The 27,976-nt window shown below is 43.8% G+C and overlaps 1 protein-coding gene and 1 long non-coding RNA gene across 3 annotated transcripts in view; one reads left to right on the top strand and one right to left on the bottom strand.

The window, feature by feature from the left end:
- The window catches only part of Nol10 (nucleolar protein 10), an 81,078-nt gene that overhangs the window by 32,119 nt on the left and 20,983 nt on the right, over positions 1 to 27,976 (bottom strand). For both annotated transcript variants that reach the window (XR_015621863.1, NM_001014076.1), the window contains 3 exon segments: positions 27,737 to 27,886; positions 23,887 to 23,953; positions 17,673 to 17,725 (listed from right to left, as the gene is read on the bottom strand). Coding sequence is in view for 1 of the 2 variants with exons in the window: in NM_001014076.1 (NP_001014098.1) it covers positions 17,673 to 17,725; positions 23,887 to 23,953; positions 27,737 to 27,886 (270 nt within the window). In the remaining variant the exon portion in view is untranslated.
- On the top strand, positions 1,634 to 4,716 carry LOC148005156 (uncharacterized). The gene is made up of 2 exons (XR_015622932.1): positions 1,634 to 2,807; positions 4,179 to 4,716. It is a non-coding gene; the product is annotated as an uncharacterized LOC148005156 (long non-coding RNA).

Here is a 27,976-nt window from a genome sequence, read left to right as displayed (position 1 = left end):
ACAGCAAGCTGCTGTCCTCACCATGAAGCCTTTGATCCTCATCAGAAATAACTGGGTCTATGCGTTACAGCACAGAAAATTTGGCACCTTAAAAATAATAATAGAGCAAATATACTATAGGTTATATGAAATGTCAGGTGCAGTCTGGGCTAGTGGCCCATTATTAAACACATTAAGAATGTCTATAGCAGAATCACATATATTCTTATCACTGACTTAAGACAAAGATAAGAAAGAGCCTCATTGGGGTTGGGGATTTAGCTCAGTGGTAGAGCGCTTGCCTAGGAAGCGCAAGGCCCTGGGTTCGGTCCCCAGCTCCGAGAAAAAAAAAAAAAAAGAAAGAGCCTCATTAATATCAATCCAGGTAAAACTTGAGTCCTAAGGGATCAGGTCAGTTATTAAAAAAGAAAACAATACATTTTTAAATATAAAAATTACAGGCAAGAAGGAGATGATGGTATTATAATCTCAATCTCTCTCTCTCTCTCTCTCTCTCTCTCTCTCTCTCTCTCTGTGTGTGTGTGTGTGTGTGTGTGTGTGTGTTAAATATTGCTTCCTGGGGCTGGGGATTTAGCTCAGTGGTAGAGCGCTTACCTAGGAAGTGCAAGGCCCTGGGTTCGGTCCCCAGCTCCGAAAAAAAGAACCAATATATATATATATATATATATATATATATATATATATATATATATATATATATATATATATATATATATATATATATTGCTTCCTGTAGCAAATATATACCAAATTCAGCTAAACTATAATATAAAAATTTCTCTCTATAGCTTACTCCATGTTGACTATAAGACCCACCAGCACCAGCATGTATTTTCCAATTTTGACAGCTGAGGCTTTATAATGAGTGATCACAGACTGGGTGAGCCAAAGGGAGGAGCTGTCTTTAGCATGTAATTGCATTTGCAGCATAATGAGCTGCCTAATTGCACATCCAAGTTTACATGCATTAGCCTGAGTAATTATGAGTCATTCAAAGGTGCAATGCTCTGCTGTAGCCTTTTGTCCCGTTCCTAAAACTCAGATTAGCATTACTATAATTTAATCTCAGTGCTTACACCCACTGAGAACAATCTGGGCCCAGGCTGGTCTCAACTCACCACGTTCAGAATGGCTGTGGACTACTCACTCATCTTTCTACCTCTGTCTCTCCCGTGCTGGGATCATGGGCTGTGCTACAATGCAGCAGTGTTTACTTTGGAAAAGGGGAAAAATTATCGGGGAAAAATTATCTGCCATGATTTACTTTTGATTTAGTTTAGAAATAGTTTAGATATTAAAAATAAGAAAAACAAGGCTAAATAAAACAAACAAACCCTGTTTATGGTGCTCTCTCCCTGTCAGCTGGTCAGGAACAGTTAAGTCTATCAAGGCTCTGCAAGTACAAATGAGCATTACACAGCATGTCTACTTTAAGAGCCAAGGGAGACTGGACATCCCAAGCAAACAGTTAAATACAAAATTAAAGCTGATATTCACACCCACAAAGAACTTTCAGTTACTAATAGCAGCTTTCTACCCCCAAGCCTTGTTAAAATGACAGTAAACAAATATAAAAAGGACCTTAGGACAGAGCAGGGTACAGTGGTGTAGGGAGCACAGCTCGTCAGCAAGTGCACAGACAGGAGTGGGAAGACAGAGAGAGGCCCTCATGGTGAATCTGGGCAGACAGGACGAAGCATGGCATGAGAAAGGAGATGACAGGCTGGGAACACCTAATCTCCACCATCTCTAAGGAGATCAGAGGACATAAATCTCTAGAAAACCCAAGCTGACCACATGGCTTTGGGGCCAGAAGGAACAAAGGTGGAAGTGACTCAAGCTGTGGGGCTAAAATGACAACTAGTCTAGACATCAGATCCTGGGTTCCCTTGTCCCAGTCCTTTAAATGCCAGAGGCCAAGTGGGCACTGTTGTGCTTCCCCCTCAGGAAGAACCCAGGAAGTATTCTCTGCAGAAAACCAAAGGTGTCTGGTGCACTGGTGCACTGGTGTCTGGAAACAGTGGCTTAAGGGGTCAAAAGGAAAACTTCCAGGGACAAGACAAGGTGCAATGGGATTCGAAGCTGCAGTTCATTGCCTCACTCTCACAGGGGATCCAGGAACAGTCCCTGCTCATGGTCATAATCTTTAGCAACACTGATTCACTCTTACAGAGGATCTACAGGCAGTACTCCACGGCCTCATTCTTAAGCAAGAACAGACTGCCAAAGATGTACTTATCCAACCAAGACCATCAAACAAAAACACCTTCCATCGTAGAGAAAGTGAGCAAAGCTAAGCAGAATCCTGCCCTCCAGGAACCATAAAGAAAAGGTTCCACTGTTAACAGGCATTGTGGGCAAAGACGGATTAGAGACTAGCATATCTGGCAACTGCAAAGGTGGTATGCTCAGAACTGTGTTAGGTCAGCAAAAAGACCTGCCTGGTACAGCCAAAAGAGGCCTTCGTGCAGGCTGCTCACCTCTCTTGTACTGAGTGAAATGAGGCCATCAGAGGACTCTGGCGTAGGATTGACATGATCTGACTTGCATTTACAAGATCACTGATAAGAGGCTGGGAGACTTGCTGATTCCAGGTATTTAAAGAAATTCTGTTCAATCATTAACTGACAACCGAGCAAGACAAGAAGACTTCAGTAGCTCCGTATAACAAAGAACTCAGATGTATAGCTAGTCCAGGAGCAACACTGCACAAGCAACAAACTCTGGGTGTGGGGAGCTGTCCCAAATCTCCACATTATCTCTAAAGTTTCTGGTTTTCAACAACAAAAAAATGACAAGACACAGAGGTAAGGGGACACATCGGGGTGAGGGGCACAGGGGGTGAGGGGCACCTTGTATGTGCTGGAGATGGAATAATAGAATCTGCCTTAGGAACGGTTAGCTTCCTGCATTTAGTCCTAAAGATGCTCAGCAACTGACAAATGGGGGAGGGGTGTAGTTCACACAGAAAGAACTAAATCTGTCACTCAGTAGAAAGGGAAAAAATGAACACAGCATAGATGGACCCTGCAAACAGGGGAAACCCCACAGCATCTACAAGAGCCTTCCATCTGCACACAATGTTAAAAAACAGCGCTACAGCGATAGAGTGGTTGGTGGGACTGTGCGAGGCGAGAGGAGAGAGGCAGCAGGGGACTTCCTTGTGTTGTGAAGGACCAGCGAGTTAGACAGTGGTGACATGATTCAGAATACTTGAGAAGCCACTAGATTATACCCTTTAAAGGACAGACACTAGAGTTTTTGACAAAGTTGTTTTTTAAAAATCAAATTAAGGACCACATGTTGTACTTATCTGGAAGATTCCTGCCTTTCAGATGGGGACATTCTCTGGTGGCGGTGGGGAAGGCTCGGACCAGCAGAACTGTCCAGTTTCCTATCCTGAAGTATGCTCCTCATAAGGAGATCATACAGATTGCTCCTCTAATTAGATCCAGTTAACATTTCTGGCAGGAGTCTCAGGGAGCATGTGCCAAGATTACCATGGAAACACTGTCTGCATTAGGTGCTCAGCTTCCTGGGTCTTATATTTGTATCAATCTTTTTATCTTTTCATTTGTTTCCAAATTTTGAGTTGGAGGCAACAAGTTGGTTCTGGGAGCCAACTTGCAGAAGCCATTCCTGGCAAAGCTGAGTCACAGAGGTCAGAAAGACCCAAGTACTCTCAAGGTCCCACCCCATCTGAGAAGATTGCCTACTAAATAGACCCCATCTAAAAAAAAAAATGGGGGAGGGAGGGAGAGAGAGTTTAAACCTAATTCCCGAGGTAAAAATAAAACATACCTCTGTCTGCTTTACATTAAAAATATGAATGACATACAGGTTTTTTAATTTTAATTAAGTGTGTGTGTGTCTATGTATAGGTTTACACACATGCATGCAGTATCATCGAGGAGAGAAGGAAGAATCAGAGTCCCTGGAATTGAATTTTAGGTGGCCGTGAGCTGCCCTGCATTGGTGCAGGGAATCAAACTAACAGTATTGCCAAGCCACCGCGTCAGCCCCACAAACGGCATATTAAATAACATAAAAACTCCATTTTCCGTTAGCATTGATTGAAAAACCAAACAAGGAGGAGGGCAATGTTACCATGGTTTCATTTTCTGTTGGCTAAATGAGAAGCACAGATTCTTTAACGTTCTCCCATCCACTTTCCCAAGGAACCTGGCCTTGTATCTTGGCTATAGACTACAGTTGGATGTCGGTCATCATACTGCACTTGAATCCCAGAGCGTTTCCTAGAGTTCACAACCAGAGCCTGCAGTAACAAGATGCTGAGCGACGTCCTATGCTTACAGCCTTTTCCTCTTACACCTTCCTAACTGCTAAATTCAACCTCCAGGCCCCACAGACATGAGGCACCAGGCCAACATTACCACTGGAGAATAGAGTTATCTCTTTGATCATGCACCTGGACGCGAGCACTCCCGAAATCTTGCTTTGTCGTTTTATTCTGCCAAGAATCACAGATGGCTTAGTAGTTGTCCTTGGTTGTCAGCACACCAGTTGCTTCCGCTCTACTTGACTTCCGCTAGCAAAGGATATGCTACTACGTCTGCAGCACAGTCTCTGTGCTTTCAGAATCAAGTCTGAAGTTTATGTAAAACCAAGGGCACTATAACACACAAAAACACCCAGGGAAGGAAACGTCACAAAAACAAAGGAAGAATAAAACTATTAAAGGTTTATGACACTTTCTCAAAGTTGTACATTTTATCAGTGCTATCCTAGGAAGGTCAAAAACTCTCTTGCCTCTTACTGGCTACTCATTACCTCCAGGGGGGGGGGGCATGCATGGGGACCAGGAAATCCTGAAGGAGACATTTCAAACCCAGCAAAAGACTTCCTACGTCCCAAAATAAAGCCACAGGAGAAATGGGAAACAAACAAACAAAACCCTCCAAACCAAAACAAAAAACACCAATCTGGATTCAATCAGATAAAATGTCAACTTCAAAAGTGCTAGAGAGACTTTAATGCTCTCGTTTCCCTCTGAGGTCAACTAAGACTCCCACACTGACCATATCAAGGATCTGAAGATAGTAAATGTGTGTGCAAAGCTGGGAAAAGGGAAGAGTCTTTTTTAGTGATGTCTCAAGATAGATCCCAAGCAACCATTATCATGGCTGTGAAGAAAGATTTACATAAATAATCTCAGAATAAAAAGAAAGGAGAGGAAGTAGAAGGAGGAAAGAAAGGAGGGTGGTGGGAAGGAATGTGGAAGAGGAAAAGCAGAGAGGGAGAGAGATTTTGAGCAGGGAAGGAACCATGCAATTTGGTGGGAAGCAGCTGCCCCATGGTGCTTAGCAACCAAAGCAAAGGAAGAGGACCTGGTGCAGGAAGCACAGCAGTAACTCAGGAGGAGAAACTCAACTGAAACAGAGCTGAAGCAGACTACCACAGGCCTGTCAGGATGTGGGGCACCCTTTCAGAGAGTTTTACAAAACTCGAACTTATGAAGACTGAAGCTAAGTAGTCTAAGTTACACCACTTATGGCCAAGACTGACTCTGGGATATTTAATGATGCAACATTCTAACATGGCCACTGCTAGTAACATCTGGCTATTTAAAGAAAAATTAAAATGAAAACAAGTTTAAAAATGTAGTCCTTTAGGCATCCCGGTTGTAAGGCTCAGGGCAGACCCCAATCTGGGACTTGACTGTGGACACAATGTCTATTGTCACAGCAATGGGTAAATAAGGAATTTGTCAGCAGGTAGAACAATCTGTTGTACATCTACACGATCAGTCTTGACATAACAGATAGAAATAAGCTAGTAAGTAAGCCACTAGAAGGGATACAGGAAACCTAAAAGCAAATTACTATGGGAAAAAAATCAGTTTGAAATGACTATGTAGTGGATAGACTATGTAGTGGATGGATATTCTATAAAAAAGGCAAACCTATAAGACAAGTAAGAGGTCAAGGGCTTTGGGAGCCTGAAAGGCTGAGTGAGAAAGGTTCGGGTTTTGATAGGACACCATCATGGCATACAATGGCACAGTCATCTGTGAAAATTCACCAATGTACACCTTGAGTGGCCAACTAATGCAAGCTGTAGCCTGAGGCTGATGACGGTGAGTCAGCGCGGCTTCAGCAAATGTAGAGATGTGCTACTTTGTACAGAATACTGCCTGATAGGAAGGCAGGCAGGCAGGCAGGCAGGCAGGCAGGCATGAGAATGATGTCCTTTTACTGTTCTGTTGTGAGCTAGAAAGTGATCCAGACACTGTCGTGATAAGCGGATGAATGAGGGTATATGGTCATGAGCAGACATTCGAGGAATAGACAGGCACACTGACCTTTCCTTCCATGTCCTAGTACCACGTGTCACTTGAATCCCAGTCAGGAATACCATTGTGCTCCATAAGAAGGTAACAACATACTAAGCTGGGTGTGATAGGGTGTACTTCTAGTCACAGCTACATAGGAGGCTGATACAGAGCTAGAGTTTGAGATCATCCTAGGCAATACAATTGAGACCTTATGTCAAAGAAAGCAAGTGACCATGGAGTTCAAGGTCAGTCAGCTTGTACAGGAAGACCCCCTGCCTTTAAAAAATTAAATAACTTAATTAATTTAAAAATAAATAACTAAAAATAAAAAAGCAAAGCCATACAAAGCTGTTCCCTCGTGGGGAATAATGCTGTGTAAAGGGGCCCAGAAGTCAGATTTGCGGAAGCACAGACAACAGAAGGACAGGCAGTACACATCCAACAGCTCTCTTACTTATTCTGTAAACCCAAATTACTCCACCTTTCAGCTACATATCTGGCCCTTTGCCTTCTATGTTTAAGAAAAGAAAATATAGCTACTGGGAATATTAATAAAAGATAATGCATTCCAATTTCAGTCTGACGTCCTGAGGCAAATCCAACCACTCTGCAAACACTGTCCTCTCCCTCTGCCATCTGAGTGACATCACTCACAGGAAACTGTTTACAGGCTTACTTCCAAAGAAGAATGACAGAGAGATCAGCCTGGAAAGCCCCAAGATAGAGGGAGAACACAGTTTGTAGGCAAGGCCTTGGGCCATCATTAGATTCAAACTAGTGTCAGACAGGAAGTCATTCATTTCAAGAATGAACATTAGACATGTGCCCACTTAAGAAAAAACAAAAATCATTTGATTACATTAACATAATGTAAGATAGGCCATATGTGTATCAAATATTTCCACATGTAAATTACATATTTTTAAACCAACCAGAACTGAAATTAATGTTTGAAAATGTGGCAGGATGCTCAGAAAATTACTTCCTGATTTACACATATTAATGCCTTAGGTATGTCTGCTATTTCTGTGGCCCAATAATTGTGATGGGAAGTGGAGAGTTTCCTCTGTTAAGAAAAATGCCACAGATAATGTTACTGCCCAAGAGTGTTTAGATTAGAATAGGAAGCTCCCATTTCCTCTTTGGAAAGTTGAAAACAGAGCACACATTGCAATCTAACACTGTGTGTTTCCTCTCACTTCCCAGTTACAAACATAAATGAACAACAGGACCAAACAAGAGCATTGCCTTGGATAGCAAGCTCATGCACAGATAAAATTCACTTATGAAGACATACTGTGAGCTTGGGTTAGTAAACAAACAAACAAACAAACAAACAAACAAACAAGAAAATGGAAGGCCACTCCTCTGCTTTTGTTGGTTGAAAAGTGAGTGAAAACATTCAGACAAACTTGAATGTAATTAAAGTGCACCACATCTTCTCTTTGCTCTGGCAGCTCCAAGGTGTTCTTCCTCTCATGCCCGAGAACTCTTCCTACACAGTCAATGATGGAAGATTTCTGCTTTAGTCCAATTTGTTGGTGTTTCCTCACCTCACACCTGCTGCTTTTAAGATCTCACTTTTCCTTACATTTTGAAAACATGCTTTCTGAGAATGGTTATACCTGATAATTCCTGAACTTATGAGTTTTGCCAATCCATAACTACCAGAAAAACTTCTCCATGAATACAAAGGCTTTCAGGAGAACCCTTCACTGTCCCCTGTCATACATCCCGTGTACGTGGGTGTCTCAAAAGTTCTTAGACTTCAACAGCTGACCAAAGTCTTCTGCCGTCTTTTACAGATGTGGCTGCTAAGGTCTTCCTTGCCTATTCTGAACTTTCTAACTATATCTTATAAATCTCCCTGCTTTTTGATTTCTAGTCATTATATTTAATGCTTCTTAACTTCAATTTCATTGCTTTAAACTCTTATACAGACAGCGGGTTTTAAAGTCAAGTGAATAGAGTCAAATGGAACAGAACTTAAAAATATCATGGGAAATGCCTGTAATCTCAATACTTGGAAGGTGAAAGTGGGGGCAGGAGACTCTAGAGCTAGGGTTGTGATAAGACCTTGTCTCACAAAGAAAAATCTGGTAGCATAGACCTATTGTATGTTAAGAATTCTAGAATTTTGGTTTTTTCCAAAAACAACATAGAAATATAATAAGAATGTTTCCTATTAATCCCAGGTGTGAGGACAGGAGGCTACTTTGGAGCAGCTGACCATGACTTGCCTTGGTGCTACAGCAGAGGCTTGCTTGGCTTTGCCAACTGCAGAGTTTTGCGATTGTGTGACATTTGGAATTCTGGGAAATTTTCAGAGGGTTTATAAATGCTAGAGTCTCACTATGTGGGGTTGGTAGCTGTTGGTTGTTTAGGGAGATTGGTAGTGGTTTGTTAACAGTCATCTTCAAAGAAGACACGTGAAGAAATTAGATTCAGAGCTCAGGGTGGGGAAAAAGAAGAACCTACAAAGTAGCAAAGACCAGCAACACTACTGTGCCAGCTACTTGGCTAACTAATGCTAAGCCCAGCATGAACTACAGAGCAAGCCTGGTTGCTAGATTGCAGAGCTAGCCTAGACACTTATTAGGAATTTATCTCAAAATCAAGTGCAAAAATGACTGGGGCACAGCTTAGAGGTAGCAGGCTCCTTGGCATGCATAAGAGCCCAGCGTCCATCCTTAGTCCCAAAACCAAACCAAATCAAATCTTAAAAACCCTCTGGTGCATTCCCTCTGTTGGAGCAACACTACACAAGCAGATGACGTGCACCCAGTGATGAGCGGTGCCCAGAAGCCCATTATCTGAAGTGATCAGGGGCTCTCTCAGTGTGCAGTCACTGAAATCGTGGGGAAACAACACCATTTGTCCTGGTGCTGCTGCTCATCAACCACAGAGCACAACAGAAAGAACTGCACAGCTGCTATGCCAACCTCCCAAGAACGATGCATCTCTAGGTCCGTCCTAGATGGGAACGGGAAGGGACCTGGGAATCAGAGCTGAGAGAAGTCACCACTCTCCAATGAAAAGCGCTCCCCGTTCAAGATTAGTCCAAGACAGGTGTTCAGGGTGCAGCAAAAGACAAGCCCTGACTGAAAGCACTCAAGAGGTGTGCACATGCTCTGGCTCCTCACTCGCTCTCACCCTGTCCAGGAAACAGACTTGGAAAGGCCAGTGAGTCAGTGGCAAGGCCAGTACTCACTCAGCTCTACCTGACTGGGAAATCTAAGCTCCTTCCCTTGGGCGACAGAGTAAGGAAAGACACCCTACATCCAACTCTGCTAACAAGCAGTTATCTGACCTTGAGCAAGTAATCAGATGCCTCAGCTATAAATCAAGGTGCTGGCTTAGCCAACCTCAGATTCCTTCCTGCTCTCTGTTCTGGGCTTCAAAAGCTTCCTCTCCCTTCAAAGCACACTCAACGCTCCTGTAGTGGGGAGGGCACTCAGCAGCTACTTGTTGAGCTTGTGTTCTGTCTTGTATATCCTCTGCTTGCTGGCAGAGGCCCTGGGGGATAGGGTTTTTTTCCTTTTTTTTTTCTTTCTTTTTTGGCCTATGGCACTACTTCCCCAAACCAAAGGAATATGTTACTACTAGTCCTATAAAATAGAGATTTCTAACACAATTACTGCATCCAACAGTTCTCGGATTCAATGAGCCTTTTATAGGAAAATGACATTAATCATTTCCAAAATTTACGTGCATACTAGAGTAACAACAATTCAGCACATAGTACTGTGCCAATAGATAGCTCATCTAGGGAGCTCCCTGCAATATCAGTTAGTGCTCAAGATGAGCCTGCGCTGAAGCAACTCCACAGGGCCCATCCGGCAGGGGACTGAACAGAACTTCCAGAAACCCCAGTGAACAGCACGGGTCCATACATGAAGAAAAGCAAAGACTCTGGCCTTTCACATGTGTACCACAGCAGCAATTATGCCCTACACACAAAGCAACTTTGCTGAAATGTCAATAAAATTACAGCATAAGCTCCATATTCCTGGCTTTCATCTCTTTTCGTAGTTTTTAGGGAAAGGATTAAACCAATCTGTTCTACAATCAGAGTCACCATCAAATCTTCGGAATAAAGTCCTAGCTGTAGAAATGTGTCAGCATTCCCAAACAAAGGTGCCGCATCACAGTGAGCTGCTCTGCACTGGTTGATCAGAACGTGGCTCCAGAGCCCAGCACCCAGGCTGCACAGACCACAGGCCCCACTTCTGAATTTTAATATGGTAGCAAAGGAAAACTACTGCAAAATGTCAATCTGGTGTAAAGATGGCTATTGCAAACCATCCTTGTCAAAATATACATCCACTGACTAGAGCTCCCGACATCTGATCATCGGATGTCTCACACGCTATTTGTTCACTGATTTTCAACACAGATGGATCCAAAGCGAGACAAAACTGCTTTGGGTGCTGGGGAAAAGTAACAGCTTCCCTTCAACCCATGTTTTATGTAGAGGTGGGAGACTCACAGAGAAGCAGGTAAATAAGCACAGCGGGGTATGAGAGGGCTCTCAGCCACATGGTCTGCATCACAGCTATTCAGCTGTGTCATCAGTGAGATGCTGGGGCACACTGCTTTCTAATAAAGCCTTGCTTACAAAACAGGTGCTGGTGCTCACCAGGTCCCTGGTCTACAGCACAGCACCAAGACGGTCTGATTCCGGTGTGACGGGACCTGACACAGGAAGCCAGGAGCAGCCCCAAACGAATGCCAAAAGCTGACTGGTGGCCAGTTAGTCCCCCAACCCCTTTCTGGAAAAGCTTCCTGTGTCTCTGTACATCTCCACTCAATGTAACTTTATTCCATATAAACGTCTATCTTTCTAGACTTCTCTTAGGATCTGGTTATGAAATACGTCTGCTTCCCTCGTTTAATTTATAGGTTGTTAAATTTTCCAAAAAAAAAAAAGTTTTTTGTAGTATGTTGCAAGAGTCAAACAACAGATTTTTTAAAAAAGTTATCCTTTAACAGTTTTGGAGGTTTCTCAGAGACGCCCCACAGACAGACATGAGTAAACGTTCCTTGTCCAGCTTCCATGTGCCTTGGCTCCCACAGGAGAAGCCCTAGAACTTGGCTCAGTATTTCAACTTTTGTTTTCTGTTCAGACAGCTGGGAATGTAGCACACAGGTAGAGTGCTTGGCTAGCACACACAGGCCCTATGTATAATACCCGGGTGTCCTCGTTTGCTTTCTACTGCTGTGATAAACACCATGACTGAAGGCAAGTTGGGGAGAATGGGCTTATTGAGTTTACATGCCCCAAGCACAGTCCACCTCTGAGGAAGTCAGGGCAGGAACCATGGAGAACTGCTGCTTACTGGCTGTTTCTCCTAGCTTGCTCAGCTTGCCTCCTTCCTTTCTTCACACCCTGCCTTCATCTTTCCTTCTTCCTTTCTTTTGGGGCAGGGTTTCACTATGTAGCCCTGGCTAGCTTAAAACTCACTGTGAAACAAGATTAGCTTTGAACTCACAGAGATCCATCTGTCTGCTTCTTCCTCCCAAGTGCTGGGATTAAAGGCATGTGCCACACGCCTTTCTTTCTGACACTACCCAGGACCACCGAGGGCACCACAGCCCAGCATGGGGTCAACACACACCAATCAGTAATCAAGAAAATACCCACCTTGCCTATGGGCATCCTGATAAAGGCAATTAACACCTCAATAAAGGTTTTCACTTCCCATCACTCTATCGAGTGGGGTAATCAGCATACCAGTAGCCATCACCCGCTCCAAAAACAAAGTTCCCTCTAATAATTTCATTTTGATTAATATACGGCTGGCTTAGCTGGCAATCTGGGTCTGACCATTTGGTGACCCCTGTAAGTAGAAATGGTTTCACAAGAGAGGAGACAGAGAATCTGGTCTCTAGCCTTTTCTGTCTACTTTACAGAACATCTTAAACTGTGAGGAGTTATTATTCTGGGCAAATGGATAGGCTACTGAACCAGTTTTAAGCAGATGGCAGGACTGATTTATACTTGTTTGTATTTTTACTGCTTAAGTCAATCTAGATGTTGTAAGAAAAACACTGCAAAGCCAGCTATGGGAGTGCACTCATCCAATCCCAGAATACTGGAGGCCAAGGGTGTAATAGCTTCTCAAATCTCACAGGAAGACTGTAGCTAAAAGACAAGAAAAAACAAAAACAAAAAAAAACCCCCAAAAAACCAAAACAACAGCAACAAAAACAACAGGCAGACCAAAGGTGGGACAAAAGTACAGGAAGAAACCTGGGTTGAGAAGACAAGGCAAGCCTGTGGGGCACAGGTTCTGCATGGACACAGGATATGCAGTTGAAACATCCTCGTGGAAGACGGGAGAGGACCAGAGGAGACAGATCAAGTGAGAGGAAGGCTGAAGAGGAATCTGGTCGCTGGTCATAGCATGGGGCAATGAGGTGCCAGGGAGTGAATTCAGATAGAAAGGCAGTCTCTGAACCTTTAGGAGGGAGACCAGTCAAGGCCCCGGCCCCAGCCCCAGGACACATCAGTGGAGATCAGAGCCAGTAGAGAATGAAAGGGCCAAGCGGGAACGGAGTGTTACATGCGACACAAAGCTGCATGGAGTCACTGGTCACCATGGAAGACAGCTGATGTGCACGTGAATGCACATCAAAGCAGAGGGAATTTGACTGCCAGTACACCAGGCAGTGCAGGAAGAGCAGAGCCTGGACCCTGGCCACCCTCACCATGCTACTGTTATGCTTCCAGGCATCTACAATACAGACCCAGGTTTGTGCTGTGATCACAGACAAAGATCAAGCCTCAGGCCTTAAAAACTTGAAAATGGAGATACCACTTTTAAAATATTCGCATACTATCTATAAGAGGGACAGGGGTTAATATTATTAATATCCGCGTACAACAGAGACTGAGACAAGGTTCTGCTGCTGAGCATTCTGTCTCCTCTACGTGCCAAGCCAGTCTGGATCAAGTTCAAATGTCATTTCTTACCAGAGGCAGTAGTGCAGCTAGACAGCAGGTTTAGTTATAGGTACACACCACTGCGCCTGGCATTTATATGGCTGCTAAAGATCCAAATTTTGGTCCTCATACTTGCACAGCAAGCATCTGCCAACAGAACCATCTCCCTAGCACCCCTGCCCCATCCTTCATGCTTTTAACTCTGCCCTATTTATAAGGACTAAGTATTCCCAAAATACCTTCCAGTTCTTAAACTAAATAGTAAGTGTTAAAATATTTAATCATTATATTTGATGATTTATAATAAGCAATCAAAAATATAGAAAATATAGAATGTTTCTTCCTAATAAACTATCTTGAAATAAAATAACTGCCAGGTTTGAAAGGTAGGTTAAATGGCATTTCATATAATCTTTATAGCAGTTTACATTTATGTTTCAAACAAAATTGAAAACATATACCTTATTTTGTTTTCTAAATCAAACAGCTTTCAAAACAAGTAATAAAACATTTTCCTCTGATAAGCATGCACATCCATAATGGAACATGCAGGCAACTAAGGATGCAGGGGTTCCTGGCTGTGGAGCCAGGAATTTATAGGAGCCTGGTGTACACAGAGCCTTGAACATCAGGAGCATTCCCACTGGACTATCAACTTCAGGGCTGGGTTCTGAGGTGGGTGCCACAGACCACTTGGATTCCCTCAGGAGTCTGCAGTTATCAAAGGTGTTCACTATGCAGAACTAGCCTGAAATTGAGTCAGAGCTGTTCTCGTCCTGTGTCACTAAACTACTGATAAAGCAGATGCTGAAGCAAGTGGGGAAAGAAATACAACTCCCTTGAGAGAGAACAAAGGACAGGACTGGGAAAGTGGGAGGAGGATGAGGGCAAACCCACCTGGTCTCCCTAGCATAGGTAAGGGGCGGGGCGCTAAAGTCAGGAACTGTGTTAGTCTCCAGAGAGTCTAAGTATTCAGGAAAGATGGTATCAGTTAGAAGGGCAAAAGCGAACAAGCAGAGAGAACATCATGCTGCCTTTTCTGTAGCACAGCCTGCAGGGATGTGTGGGACGGCTGTACTGATTTATAAGATGTTCGTACAAATCGCAGGTCAGACCTCCTAAACTTGGCACAAGCCACGTATTAAACTCGCAGTTCTCTGGCTCTATAGGCCTCAAATGAGCCTTGGAGCCGAGTGCAGCTCCTTAGGTTTGATATAATCTTCCGGTAAATGGTAAGTTTTCGGCCCTGGGGCTTGCTCTCTGCTTTGAAGGAGCAGTAAAAAAAGCAGGTGCCAAGTGAAGACAATGGTGCTGTGGAATATGATTTGGTGCAAGAGCGGCAGGGCAGACCACGGGGTCAGGAAGGAGAGCAGAGGCCAAGCTGCAGCTCAGCACTTGGCCTCGCTAGGCCTCTGTGCACACTGGTCCCTCGTGTGCAGGCAGGCACCTGGGAGAGGGCTTTGGGCCCATTTCATATCTGCCTGTCAAATCTCAGCTACCAAGCTGAGACTCAGAGGCCTTGGGAGGCAGGCTTGTGAGTCAAGATAGCAGCTTCCAACCACCATAGCGCTTCTTGCTCTTGCAGCTCAAAGTCCTCATTACTTAGAACAAAAGTGAAACCTCCCAGTGTCGGCTACAGTGCAGTTTGGGGTCAAAGTGCTTGGCCAGAATGAGGTGCAAAGCCCTGGTGTGATGCCCAGTGCAGGAAAGGACAGCAAAGGAGCAAACAACCCCAAAACAGTAAACCAAAAAATTACATGTGAATAAGAGGTCTCCTCAATTTTAAAATAGCCCATACGTGGCCAGCAATAAAATACAACAGAGAAACCAAGGTGGTACACATCTGCAATCCGACTTACTATAGAAGGCCGAGGCAGAAATGGGCAGTAGTGACTCACCCTTTTAATCCCAGCATTGAGGTTGGGGGCAGCAGAGGCAGGAAGATCTCTGTGTGTTTGAGGTCAGCCAAGGTTACACACAGAGAAACCCTGTCTCGAAACTACCACTACACTACCCCCAAAAGAAAGAATGAAACAAAACCACCACTAACACCCAAAAAGAAAGTAAGAAAAGAAAGGAAAGGAAAGGAAAGAAAAGAAAAGAAATGAAAGGAAAGCAAAGAAGGCTGAGGCAGGAAGAGCAAGAGCTTGAGGCTACACAGCTCAGGTTCTAGTACAACCTGGCCAGACAGTGAGATCCCGTCTCAAAAAGAAAAAGGGAGAAATATAGAGGAAATGGCTGCTATGTAGCCTAGGCTGTCCTCTGCTCCTGAATTCTGTAGTCTTCGATATATCCACTGTGCCTGGCTATTTGAGGTGATTTTTTAATTACAGTGTTAGGTATTGAACCCAGTGCCTGTGAATACTAGCTTTAGGTGACTTACTATTTTGGAGTTAATATACCTAAGATTAATTCTATACAATTAGATACAATTTACTTATAAAATACCACATCACCATTCTTGGTAGAGCACACTTGTCATCTCCCCACCTTGGAGGCAAAGCCAAGCTCAGGAGAGCTCTAGGTTATCCTTGGTTACATAGCATATCCCTGACCAACCTGGGCTGCATGAGACTTAGTCATACACACAAAAAAGCAAAATTGAAAATTAAAAACATAAAATAAAATCCACATATTTAACAATATAACAGAAAAGACAATGTTTCTAAATATTAACAGCATCTATGGGGGCAGAATATGTATTTTTTTTTCACCTCATACTTTATAAAATACTGAAAATAAGAACATAGATAACATTATTTGTGTAATTAAAACATTTGTGCCATTTCTGCAAAAGGTCATTTCACAATGTAAAAAACATCAAAAGGAAAATATTTTTACTATTCACCCATGTCTTCCTGGACAGGAATGACATCAGCATGCACACACATGTCCTGGTGTCACCCTTGTTTCTTTCCTCGACCTCATAACCCATATCTAAACTTATTACCAAGTCTGTCTTCCTACCCATTCTCCCCCTGACACACACACACAGTTACAGACCCTTCCCAATCTGGCACTTGCTCTGCTCCATGAGATCCGGCTCCCTGAGCTCTCCACAGGCACTCTCCTGCTGCGACTCCATTCTGTGACTCACCCCGCCTCTCCATTTAGTCTACAGCCTCAAGCTCCAATCTCCCTTAAGTCCCTCTGGGCACTTTACTGAGTTTCTCACAGGCACCTAGCCCACTCTGCAGGAAGGGTCTCTCCTCCCAGGCACTCTCAGAGTCTTCCTCCTACAGCTCATGGTGCAGACCTGAAGCCATCTTTCTTCCTGTTTTAACCCTGAGAATGGAGCAATGGTAATGTAATATGTACTGTAATACTGCAGGCATCCAGCATGGTGCCTGACACAGCCTATGCAACAAATGCCTATTAAGCCATGGAAACATGCATGGGTGAACTGGCATCCGTGAGGCTGGGAAGTGGAGCATATGACAATACAGAGAACAGCAGCTTCCTGTTTAGACAGTCTTCACTTTATTATCACTCAGAGCCAACTACAGAGTGCTGAAGAATCAGCCTCCTAAGACAACAGAAACGCAGTAGCAGGTGGAGGCCGGTGAAAACCAACCCAAGACAGCTGTGCTGCTCCAGCGAAGGCTCTCTGAGGGAGGCCGGCAGCAGTGAGCATCCACTGCTCTCACGTTCCCCTGTCAGTAACACCCGTCACTTGTGCCAGCTCTACAAAAAGGCTGCCTTACTGAATAAGAGAACACATCCCTGGTTTTTTTTTCCTTCTATAGACTAAAAGGTAAGACATGGAAGTTCCTGTGTAGGACAATTCTTTGAGAATGACAATATGATAATTTAAACTGTATGTCATCACTGATAATCCTGACGATCCAGCTTCTTGAGTGTGCAACTTATTTCTAAAAGATGCAAACTACAGTGAGGTGATGAGAACACTAGACCAGCAGTTCTCAACTTGTACGTCTCAGCTCCTTTGGGGATTGAAAACCTTTTCACAGGGGTCGCATACCAGATATTTATACTACATAAATATCAGATATTACATTATAACAGTAGCAACATTATAGTTATGAAGTAGCAACAAAAATAATTTTATGGTTGGGGGTCACCACAACCCGAGGAACTGTATTAAAGGGTCATAGCATTAGGAAGGTTGAGAGCCACTGCTCTAGACTCTTAGTTTTTATTTTCACTTCTGCTTAGTTCTAGATTCTGAAATACTCCCCAGCAAAACAAACAACAAAGCGCATCTGAAGACTACTAGATTTCAAGCCCACGCTAAATAGCACGAAACAGTTGGCCAGCAGAATACTGAGACAATACTTTACTGGGCCGCAGAGCACCCTAAATTCACAGTGAATCTACAGTGCAGCAAAGCCACACAGAGCCCAGAGCTGTCAACACTACCAGTTCAAACACAGAAACTCTCTCTCTGTGCCTGCCCCTGCTGACTCTTACCGGAATGTAGTAAATGCCCATCTTGGGGGATTCATTGGCAGTAAGAATCATTCCTAAAAATAATACAATGAACAAGTTAAACAAATGAAGAGAAGTACCCATCTCTACAAAATGTAAAATGCTTGAGTTGCCCTTTAGTCAGTCTTGCCTTTCTAGGCAAGAGACCTCTGCTGTAGGAGCTCCTGACTCCCTGTCTGTAACTACCCAGGCTTTATGAGCTAAAGCCATGAGCAGGCTCCAGGGAGGCACTCAGCTCTACACTAGGTCTGGGGAGTTTCCAGCTTCATGCATAGGATACACAGTGTGAAAATAAGAGGCTTCCCTCCTGGAATCAGGAGTCAAGGAAGCAAAAGGCCCAACATTGGAATTTCTGACTTAAACTTCACAGCCAACTGCAGACCAAAATGATTATACGAGTATTATATAGAACTCCCCCAAAGACACCATGTCAGAGTCGGAGAGATGGTTCAGTGGCTAAAAGCACTTGTTGTTCTTGTGAGGAACCAGGTTCAGTTCCCAGCACACACATGATGGTTCACAATGATCTATAACTGCAGCTCCAGGGAAGCTGATGCCCTCTCCTGACCATTATAGGCACCAAAAGTACATGTTGTATACAAAGATAACATTCTGGCAAAATATTCACACACATAAAATATTTTTAAGACTCATATGTCACTATGATCATTTTAGGGAATTTTGAAAGAATGAACCATTAGAGAAATTAATTTTAGTCTCCATGGCATCCACATTTCAAGAAAGCAAAACCAGGTTGGAGGGCAACTCTATCATTCAACAAAGGAGTTCCTATAACAGAAACCCAGAAATCCATAATTTGTTGACATTTTGCTACTTCATGTCAAGTATTAGACAGTTCAATTGCCAGCAAGTGTCCCCAAGTGTCCTGAAGCACCTCCAAGGTGGCAAGATACTCTACAGCCAACGCTCTCACGACAGCAGCCAGCATCAGCCAGCATGTCCCGACCCTTAACAAGGTAATGCAGGTCCCTTCATAGGCTTGTACATGATCTCAGCAAGCAGGGCTCCTTCAAAATAAACATCACCAGCCCCATACAATGTGGAGCATAAACTCCATTCAAAACAGATAAAATGAAAAGGCGTCTTCTGTCACCAAATAAACCATTAATTAGTATAAATACCACCCAACAAAATGAAAAAGAATCCCACCCTCTACATGGGATCTGCTGGGTCGACTTCTTGCTGCTTCTAACGTAATGTCAAAATAGCAAAGTTGACTGCAAGAGCAGCACAAAGGCCACTTGAAACTTAAGACCCTGGAGTTCCTGTAGCCATTTTCTCTAATGAGCAGTAGTGTTTTGTTGAGGAGACTGGCATTATGGACAGCATTTCTACTCAGTTTCTCAAAATGCTACTGCTTATTGTTCCTGAGACAAAACAGAGAAGGAAACGAGCCCAGCAACTGGAGTCAAAGCCTCTCTCCTCTGACGTTAAGTGCTGACAGAGATCTGATAAAGCAGCCCCCCTGGGACACACGCCCACATCAGAACTCATCTGGGTGTATGTCATGGAAAGGCTCACCAACACTCAAAACACAAAACCAGAAATTGTTTATGGCAGGTATGCTCGGGGGAGCTCCCTGCACCATCTGCAACTTGCTACCAAGCTGTGAGATAAAGTACAGAAAACAGAGCTGCTTGTAGGCAGCTCAACACAGCAGTGTCAAGAAAGGACAAAACAAAACCACAAGCATATCCCAATGTGAGATCGCTTTGATAGCTATTCATCTTTACTGTGGTGTACAAAAGTACCAATCTGCAAAGGGTCAGAAGGTTAAAAGCACAGAGAAAAAGAGGAAGGCAATGGGCCAGTGGCTAGCCAACCTGTTTGAAAAAAAAAAAAACACCACACTAAAACAGACAGCTTCGATGGCATTCTAAATGGCTCAAGGCAGACATTCTGGGAAGAGAGGCAGCAGGGACACATCTGTCTGACCTTCAGCTTCTCAATGACATGGGGAACAGAAACTCCACTTTGTGAGCACTATATACAAATGTCCCATGGTTGTTCTTCACACCACCGTGCCAGAGGATGCTGCTGGAGACAAGAGCTATGGCATTTCCCACAGTTGAGCTGGTCTCCTGCAGCTCTGTGGTAGGTGAGAAAGCTGAGAGTCATAATGGGTATAACTAAGCCCGAAGTGGGTCTTTCTCAAGTCCAAAGCCCACCTTCTTCCCTTTCTACCAATGGCTCTGGACCTCTGGACCTGCTGTAGCAGGCAGTGGCAGGACTCACATGTGTATCCTCTTTACACGCTTCCTGTGTCATCGTGTCATACACACTGGGTCCCAGAGCTGTGCTGCCTCTGACAGTGCCCTGACCTGCAGAATGGATGCTCCGTGTATGGAAACCACGTAAAGGGCTGGCTGCCTGAGCAGCCAGGTAAGGTTCAGAAGGCAAAATCATTTCTCAATACTCTGAGCTGCCCTGCAAATACAAAAAACATTACTAAACGAGTGTCACGATTAGGTCTGAATTACTCCAAAAATGAGTGTGTGAAAAAGAAGGTGGTTTTACCTTCTCTAAACTAAGATTAAGCACACAGTAATAAAGACACAGCACAGAGTGGAAGGATGATGGGTAAAGCCAGCGCAGAGCACAACCTCTGAGCACAGCAAGGAGCCCAAGCCAACCAGGAGGCCAGCATACACTACAATCGTCTTGTGAAACAATTATTGGCCTGGTTGGCATACTCCTCTCAGAGAAAAAGGCCATTCCTTTCCAAATCACACATGATAAAAGATTCCTGAACACATTGAACCAACTTTACCTCTCCACACAGATAATCTGCAGGAATGAGACCTGACATGCAGGGCCTGCAGTCTGGCTTCAGGTGAGGCCATGACTTTTTTCCCCCCAAAATACAAGGTTTCTCTGTGTAGCCATGGCTGACCTAGAACTAGGTCTGTAGACCTAGTTTACTGACCTCTGTAAAAATAATTTTTACTTTCCTGGTGTAATTGTCATATTGGAGGCTTACTGTCTCTGTGTACTAACTTAGGCCTAGGCCTGGAAGCTTTTAGCCTCTGTACAATCTAATCTAGGTCTAGAATGTTTTCAGCCTGAGACTTACTGCTGAATAAGCTCACCCTTTCTAGTGGTTTCTGATCTCTGGCTGGCTGGTCCTACTCAGCTGCTCTGGCTCAACTCCACCTCAAGCTGACTGATTCAGTTAGCTTGCCTAGTTTCTCTTAGTTTCTTACTAAACTGCTCTGCTTGGTCCCATACTAACTTTGGCAATATGTTATAATCTTCTGTTTTTGTCTGCACCCTATCTCTTTATTACTGTTCCAGTAAAACTGCCTGCCCTCTCTTCTGCACTCTCTCTTAAGTAGGTTCCTTTCCTCCCTCTTCTCACTAGAGTTGGGCATATCCTATTCGATTCATCACTTTGTCTGCCAATCAATTAGACATCACTTTCAACTGTGGGTTGTTCTGTCTACAAACTAACTTTATCCTCATTGTTTAGGATTAAAGGTGAGCACTAAGGGCATGTCTGTATTCCAGCCAAGGGGATTAAAGGTGTGTGCTCAGAGTTGAGCCATAGTACAACTAGAAAAAGCTCTTTCCAGTAAATATCACACTCTCAGGGTTCACAGTGTGATCAAATATTCTGCAACATACTGCCTCCCAAGTGTTGGGATTGAAAGTGCATGCCACCAAACCGGCTTGTCCATGATCCTTGACCTAAACACACTTCACCAAGCAGGTGGACCTCACTAAATTCTATCAAGTTGGGGGATAAATTCAGTCAATCCTTCACTGCTACTTTAGGTTCAGCAAGGGACAGAAAACGAGCTAAGTGACACTAGGAGGAACAACCACACATATTCAAGAGACAGATACTCTACCAGAAGACTGGCCTGACCTTATGAAAGTTAACTCCATGAGGGAGTGGAAATTCTGGGTGTGTGTGTGCGTGTGTGCGTGTGTGTGTGTGTGTGCGTGCGTGCGTGCGTGTGTGTGTATGTGGATATGTGTGTGTGTGCGTGTGTGTGTGTGTGTGGATATGTGTGTGCGTGCGTGTGTGTGTGTCTGTGTGTGTGTGCGTGTGTGTGTGTGTGTGTGTGTGTGTGTGTGTGCCCGTGGGGTGCACTGAGGGGAGAGGAGGAAGTATACTCCAGAGTGAGGTCCGCTTATCACTCTCCGCCATCCTTTCAGACTGTTAGCTTCTCTTAGTTTCTTACTAAACTGCTCTGCTTGGTCTCATACTAACTTTGGCAATATGTTCAATCTTCTCTCATCTACCAATTCTTTGTTCTCCCCCTTTTTCATCCTCTCCTTCACTGGCCTCACTCACCTTCTATGTAGTCCAGAATCCATATAAGGGTATTTCAATATCTTAGCACCTTTCCTTCAATAAGTCCCTAAATTCTGCAGAAGTGACCACACACCCATCTGCATAATACGTCACAACTCGGGGTTGGGGATTTAGCTCAGTGGTAGAGCGCTTGCCTAGCAAGCGCAAGACCCTGGGTTCGGTCCCCAGCTCCGAAAAAAAAAGAAAAAAGAAAAAAGGAAAAAAAAAAAACAAAACAGCACAACTCTTACAAATAAAATGACAAGGTTTTCCACTGCCTGCCCCTCCTCCCTAAGAGCTTGTAGTCTGAGTCCATTTCAGAAGGTTCTAACCAAGGCCCTGTGTGTACCAGGCAGGTAACTAACCCTGATAAACTGCCCAGCTCCTATGACCACTCATGGTTTGAGAAAGACAGAGAGCTGGGCATGCTGTCACCAGCCCACAATTGCAGTACTCAGAAGGATCATGAATTCGAAGCCTGGTTGAGCTAGAAACTGCTTCAGGGAAGCTGCTGGAATATATAGGGAGACTCTAAATAAAACAAAAATAAATAGCAAACAATAAATAAATAAACTCAAAAGCCAGATAGAAAGGATAATTGTGGCCAGTCGCTGACAACAGAGGGTCATAATATGGTAAGTGACAGACTTGCCATTCTCGCTCAGACTCAGTGCGGTGAGTGAGTCTGCTCTTTCCTCCAGGCCCCAGCTACAAGACCACAAGCTCTGTGTCAGGTTCTACTTGAGCATCAGTGAAGCCTGGTCCTTCGATACTGCTGTATACAATCCTGGGAAGGGTCTCCATTTGCTCTTCCCCCATTGCTCTAAATGGAATGGCTCCTGCTATTTCCAGTCTCCCATGTCCCCTTGGGTGTTCATATGCATTCTGGCTTCTTCAGTGATCAATCTGTACTCACTTAAGAACATTCTTACCTGCTTACCTAGACACATATGTTATGGTGTACCAGGCGTTGAACTGTGGCAAACAATCCCTTCATAGCCACTGCCTGATACTTAAATGCCAGAAACACACATGTGCTGGCTTGCTCAACTCAGGACATTACTTCTTGAGTACTGCAGTTCTAAGCCAGTCCACTTCCTACCTGTGTGGGGCCTCTGGTGACAGACGGAGCCCAGCTGGTCAGGTGATGACCTGCACCCACCTGTCCTTTCACTTCGGCCCTCCTATGACCCTGTTACTCTTCTGATGTTGTCTTCTTGGTGAATCACCTTACCCACAAAGCCACTCTAATCCCATTCAATGACTGCCTTCCACACAAGCCCCTGAAGCATCCCCTGCTTCTCAGACCCACCCCCAACTCTGGCTCATGATTCCCTGTAACGCACTAGAACAGTAGTGTTTGTGTATATGCAGCGGGATATTTCAGATTTTCCTTTATACCCTGTCAGCAGAATTATTTGCATGTGTCTGTCCTCAGAGGACATTGAGAGTCATTCTTTTCTCAGACCCCATTTGGGATCTGCCCTGAAGGTGCTGCTCAATCTTGAAACGTATCATATAATTTGCTGAACAGTACCTGATGCAGAGTATCCCCAAACCTTTATTACCAGGTGACTCCATCCTCCTTCAAATCTCTAACCTCAATTTCCACATGCCATTACTAATCACATAAAAGAATACACCAAAATAGCATTTCACCTGCCACCTGCCTGCATTTGTTACTAGTTTCTACTAATAGCTAGGCGGGCTGAGCACTGAGTCATAAGAGCGCCCTTTCTGAATCATCCAGACCACTTCCTGTTCTGTCTTCTTCCAAGTAGATGAAAAACGCAAGAACTGTTCTGACCAATCCGAGTGTTATCTTATGAAGCAAATGCAGTTTAACCTCCAGTGCAGGAACGCGCGTAAGCCTACCTGAGCTGGGATAGAGGCAAACATCATTAAGGTCATGTTCCGGCTCCAACGAAGTAAATATCTTCCCCTAGAACCGTAAGCAAAAAGTGAATTACTGAAATTATCAAAGACAGCTTTTAGCAATGGCACATAGAGAAAATGAAATGGAGACACAATCCAGATAGTGCCACATAGAAAAAAGAACCTAAATGGGAAAATCTTACTAGTCTTGTCAGCATACCAAGTGCTTGTTTTAGAAGTGAAGAAACTGTGGCAGAGAGTTGGCCTGTTCAAAACAAAACAGAAGACTCAAAGTCTCAGAGGTGCCAGTGCACAGTAGAAGGTGTCAGGGTCAAAGGGAGGCTGTGCAGCAGTGCCACCAAAGAGACAACGAAGCACAACCCAGAATCCTGTGAGGCCAGAGCCTCAGTCACTGTACTGTGAGACTCCAACATTCCACCTTAAGTGCGGGGAGACATCTACTGCACTACTGAAAACTAAGAAGGCCCAGAAGTAGGCAGGAGTGGAAAAACACAAGGAGAAAGAGAAACAAGGAAAGCAGGTCACACAAAGCCAGGTAATCTGTTAGTCAAGAGGAAGCATTTAGTCTTAAGAAACAAAAAGTACCAAAATAAAATTGATTGCTGTAATTACAGCATGATGTCTTCCGATGGGGATGCTGACAAGTTCTGCCAGCTCTTGCAGAAGACTGACACCAGGATGTGGTGCTCCCAGGGCAGAAGTGGGTGGAGCTAAAGATGGCTAAATAACCAGGCAAGATGGTCATTTCAAGGTTGATGAAAATCAGTAGCCAAGTTCTCATTTAACACAGTGAAACTTGCTTAGCTATCTCCCACTGAAGTGGGAAGGAGAGGACAAGGAAAAGAAGAGAACAAGAACTATGACAGCAGGGACCAACAGAGACAAAAGGGGCCATTGGTCCCAGAGGACCACGGCACAGGAAACACAGCAGTAAGGGGTCTGGAAGGACACATCCAAGTGGAACTAGTCTCTGGCTTGGGTAGGATGGGAGCCAGATCAAAGGAACACCTTCTTTACAGTATCTTGGGCATTCTCAGAAGTAAGAGCCAGTGTGGTAGCACACAATTATAACCCCAGCATTCAGAAAGCAGAGGAGTCACTTTGAGGTGTGCTTGGGTTACAGAGTGAGGTCCAGGTAAGCTTATCTGCACAGTGACATTATCTCTAAATAAATAAAGTGTATGTACTTATACAATTAAAAATAATCAATACGTCTACTTATTGCTATTGTTGTTGTTGTTATTATTATTATTATTATTATTATTTTGATCTTACTGTATAGTCTCACTGCATAGTCCTAGTCCTCCTGCAGCCTAGATAAGTACACCCTGTACAGATAAAATCTCCCAGGAGCCCTCAAAACCCCCAAACTCAAAGCCTGCAAAGCAGAAAGTTTAACCCCTGCAAGCATCAGGGTAGTGTTTCCAAGGATTTGGAAACACCTTGAATTGGTCATCTGTGGCTAAGTTAAACAGTACCTGGGAAGGCTACACTTCAAGGAAGGCTATGAACACCAAGCAGAGCAGAGGGATAAAGCAAGGTCACCACTTCCGGAGATTAAAACACAATTCTTAGAAATAAAATCTTGAGAACTTTTATTTTATGTGTATTGGTGTAAGCCTGAACGTATGGCTTTGCAACATGTGTGTGCAGTGCCTGAAAAGGCCAGAAGAGGGTGTCTGATCCTCTGAGAGCAAAGTTACAGAAAGTTGTGAGCTGCCATGTGGGTGCTGAAAATTGAACCTGGGTCCTGAAAGAGCAGTCAAGTGCTCTTAACCACTGAGTCATCTCTCTAGCCCCAAAATGCAATATTAAAATAACAAAAACAAAAGTCAAAGTACTGGCTAGAAAACCCAGAGTGACAGGTAGCTGGACTGTGCCTGACCTACCAGTGTCCTTACAGCAAACACAACAGCTGCCTATAGAATCCAGTGCCCACTCAAGGCAGTGAGTGTGGAGGGCACAGGCCTTCTGCCCAGTGTCATCTCAGCATTGTTTTTAATTTAACCCTTGAGGCTATAGAATTAATGTATATATTGAAATCAAAATTATTAAGAGTCTGTAAGGCTAAAGAGATAACTCAGCAGTTAAAAGCACTTACTGCTTTTCCAAAGGACCTGAGTTCAGTTCCCACCACCCTGGTTAGGGCAATTCACAAAATGCCTATAATTCCTGCTCCTAGAAGGTCACCTGAACAATGCAGCAAACACATAAGATACACACATATACATGAATAAAACTTTTTTCATTTTTAAAAGAGAATAAGAGAATTACTGTACTAAATTCATTTTACTGATGTAATAAAGTTACTTTCAGTTCTCTCAAAATGGTTTTGAGAGACGTCTCACCATAGCCCAGGCTAGCCTTGAACTTGAATTGCTTTTCCTACCTCAGTTCATAAGTACTGAGATGACAGGCATGAGCCATTACATCCGCTAATACTTAGATTTTAAAAATGAAAAAACTGAGCCTAGGTAAGGTGGAACACACAGCAAATCTGATGTTATCCTGTGCTACATAAAACAGTCTTTAAAAAAAATTTGGGTGGGGGAGGTAGAAGGTGGGGCTAAAGAGATGGCTCAGTGGTTAAGAGCACTGGCTGCTCTTCCAGAGGTCCTGAGTTCAAGTTTCAGCACCCACATGGTGGTTCACAACCATCGTTAATGGGATCTGATGCCCTCTTTTGGTGTGTCTGAAGACAACTACAGTGCACTCATATACATTAAATAAATAAATAAATCTTTTAAAAAAAAAACCTTTAAATTCAATTAAAGCAGAAGGCAGATTAAAATCAGCAATACAGAACTGTGTTACTTTTAAAATAACATTTGAAGTTGAAAGAAAACACTAAAATATTCTTAAGAAAACACTACTTGAAAAAAAAGAAACATAGCTAGCTGGGCCTTGAACACAGGCATGTAATACTACCAACTGGGGGACTGAGGCAGGGGTAATCACAAGCTGATGGTCTGCCTAGGATAGAGTGAGCTCAAGGCCAACTTGGGAAATTACTGAAGCCCTTCTCTTGAAATAAAAGTAGAAAGACCACCAAGGATGTAGCCCAGTAGTAAAACACTGGCTAAGTATACACAAGGGCCTGGGTTCAATCCCTAGAACTACCACCAAAGAAAGGTAGACAGACAGACAGACTGACTAGCATACAAAATTGTTTGAGATGGGGACAGGGTATGAACCTGGGACATGCACTGACTCTGGATTGGAGGAAAATCAACAACTCCCAGAACTACTGGGGAAGTAAGTGAGCTGAAAGGTCCCAGGAAGGAGCCAGCAAGCTGGCTCAGCAGGGGAAAGTGTTTGCTGTGCTGCCTGAATCCAACCCTGGAACCCTCGGTGGAAGAATAATATCCAGGCTGTCCTCTGACCTCCATATAGCACACAGCCATCCTTGCAGGCAGTAGTAATAAAATCAAGATAGTGGTGGCAGGACCAAAGGCTTCAGAGGCAGATTCCCTTTCACAGTGATTTTTCTCTTCATCTAACACATGCTCAATAAAATGTGTGCCAGGGGCCTGGCAACAAGGCTCAGGGGGTAAAAACCCTAACTACCAGCTTGATGACTTGAGTTCAATCCCTCCTCATGGACAAGTGCATACAAATCAGGATGCTCCTTAACTGGAGACAGGCTCGAGTCAGCTTTACCCAAACACAGACATGCTCTGACCTAAGGTTACTGACCTGCTGTTTCCTAGATGGCTACTTAGAACCCCCTTCTCAAGGACCCACAGAAGCCCCAGAAGCACATGGAAAGAGAAGAAGCACTGGGAACAGGCAAGGAAAACAGGGAGCAATTTCAGTAGAAAGTACGTACGGAGTCCTTGTTCCACATTTTGACAATTCTGGAGTCTGCAGACAAAACCAAATCTAGTGAGTCCTGGAAATGAACTGACTTAATGGGCAGTCCATACTGGTGATCCTTAACTAGCAATGGCTTATCTGAGCGAAGATCATATAACAATACCTAAAAGAGAAAAGTTAATTCTAGTCAAACAAACAATTTTCAAACAACACATTTAATACAGACTACTGGAAGGTGGGAGGCAGCTCAGCT

The sequence above is a fragment of the Rattus norvegicus genome, chromosome 6 (assembly GCF_021556685.1).
Source record: "Rattus norvegicus strain SHRSP/BbbUtx chromosome 6, alternate assembly SHRSP_T2T, whole genome shotgun sequence".
NCBI classification, from domain to species: Eukaryota; Metazoa; Chordata; class Mammalia; order Rodentia; family Muridae; genus Rattus; species Rattus norvegicus.
This window is presented reverse-complemented; position numbering and strand designations above follow the sequence as displayed.